This window comes from Stegodyphus dumicola, chromosome X1 (genome assembly GCF_044657685.1).
Source record: "Stegodyphus dumicola isolate Sdum_Otavi_A_Nest chromosome X1, ASM4465768v1".
NCBI lineage: Eukaryota > Metazoa > Arthropoda > Arachnida > Araneae > Eresidae > Stegodyphus > Stegodyphus dumicola.
The window spans coordinates 242,924,699-242,926,307 of record NC_140780.1 but is presented as its reverse complement, the minus strand read 5'-3'; the positions used below and the strand labels follow the sequence as shown (position 1 = coordinate 242,926,307).

The 1,609-nt window shown below is 37.5% G+C and overlaps 1 protein-coding gene across 1 annotated transcript; it reads left to right on the top strand.

The window, feature by feature from the left end:
* Positions 1-234: 234 nt before the first annotated feature.
* LOC146993456 (general transcription factor II-I repeat domain-containing protein 2-like) lies at positions 235-1,104 on the top strand. Its single transcript, XM_085808256.1, has one exon. The coding sequence runs from the start codon at positions 235-237 to the stop codon at positions 1,102-1,104; it is 870 nt and encodes a 289-aa protein (XP_085664382.1).
* The last annotated feature ends 505 nt before the right edge of the window (positions 1,105-1,609 follow it).

Below are 1,609 nucleotides of genomic sequence, written 5' to 3'. Positions count from 1 at the left end.
GAGTACGAGCCATGAGGAGTAACGTGACACGACATCTGGTGGACACAAGCGGAAATAGGTAGTACCTTCTATCGCTAACAGATGGCGCTAATAGCACGTACAGAAGTCAGTTCCTATGACACTGTTGTGAAATAAAATAGTGCGTACCTCCTTAAAACGTGTTTGTGCGTGTTTAAGACATCTTTGTAACAGTATTTTGATTTGAATTGTTGCTTTTGTGTGTGATTTAGTAGTATGGAAAAGAAGCGAAAAATTGATAGTGAATGCAGAAAATTCAAAGATCAGTGGAACATTCAGTATTTCGTAATTGAGTCCAGTAACAAGGCGCTATGTTTGATTTGCAATGAAAGCATAGCCGTTCTCAAAGAATATAACATTAAACGTCATTATGAAACAAAGCATTTTCAAAATTGCTCAAAATATACAGGAAGTTTGCGGACAGAAAAATTCGAAGCTATGAAGCGCGGATTGAAATCGCAGCAATCTTCATTTACAAAACTCAAAACTGAACAAGAGGCTGCAACTCGTGCCAGCTTTCGTGTGGCTCTTGAAATTGCAAAACGTGGAAAACCATTCACCGATGGAGAAATGATCAAAGAATGCATAATTGCAGTAGCCGAAGAAATACGCCTTGAAAAGGTAAATTTATTAAAAACTGTCAGTATGTCAGCAAACACTGTGGCTCGAAGGGTAGAAAACATCGCTGAAAATATATCCTCTCAACTGTTCGACAAAAATGGACGTGTTGAGTGGTTTTCTTTGGCCTTGGATGAGTCAACGGATGTGTCAGATACTGCTCAGGTGTTGTTGATTTATATTCGAGGAGTAGATAAAAGCTATGAAGTGCATGAAGAACTTCTTGTTATGTATAGTATTCATGGCACAACTACTGGTACAGATATTTTTAAAGGAGTTGAAATGGCCATTAATCAAAAGAACCTTCGATGGAAAAACTTGAAATGTATTACAACTGATGGAGGCAAAAACATGAGTGGTCGCTCTTGTGTCAAAGGCTGTAGAAAAGGACGGCGGTTCAAAACCATTAGTCTTACATTTTATCATTCATCAACAGTCTCTGTGCGGAAAATGTTTGGATATGTCTGAAGTTCTGAAACCAGTCATATCAACTGTTAATTTTATCAGATCTTTTGGGCTGAATCACCGACAATTCCGACAATTTATTGAAGAGATTGGAGAAAATGACTTACCTTATCATACTGCCGTACGTTGGCTTAGTTGTGGGAAAGTCCTTCAGCGCTTTTTTGAACTTCGAGCAGTGATCGAAATTTTTTTGAATGAAAAGCATCGCCCTCTTACTGAATTACAAAACAACGCATGGCTGTGGAAGTTAGCATTCTATGTTGATTTGACAAAACATGTGAGCGAACTGAATTTGAGATTGCAAGGAGAAAACCAGCATCTTCCTGATTTATACACTAATATCAAATCATTCCGGAAGAAATTGATACTGTTTCAATCACAACTACGAAGTAAATGTTTTTCACATTTTAAAACATGTGAAATATTCAGCCACACCACTGAGACTGAGTTTCCTATCGATTTTGCAATCGAAACTCTGAGTGCTTTGAAAATAAATTTTGATACTCGT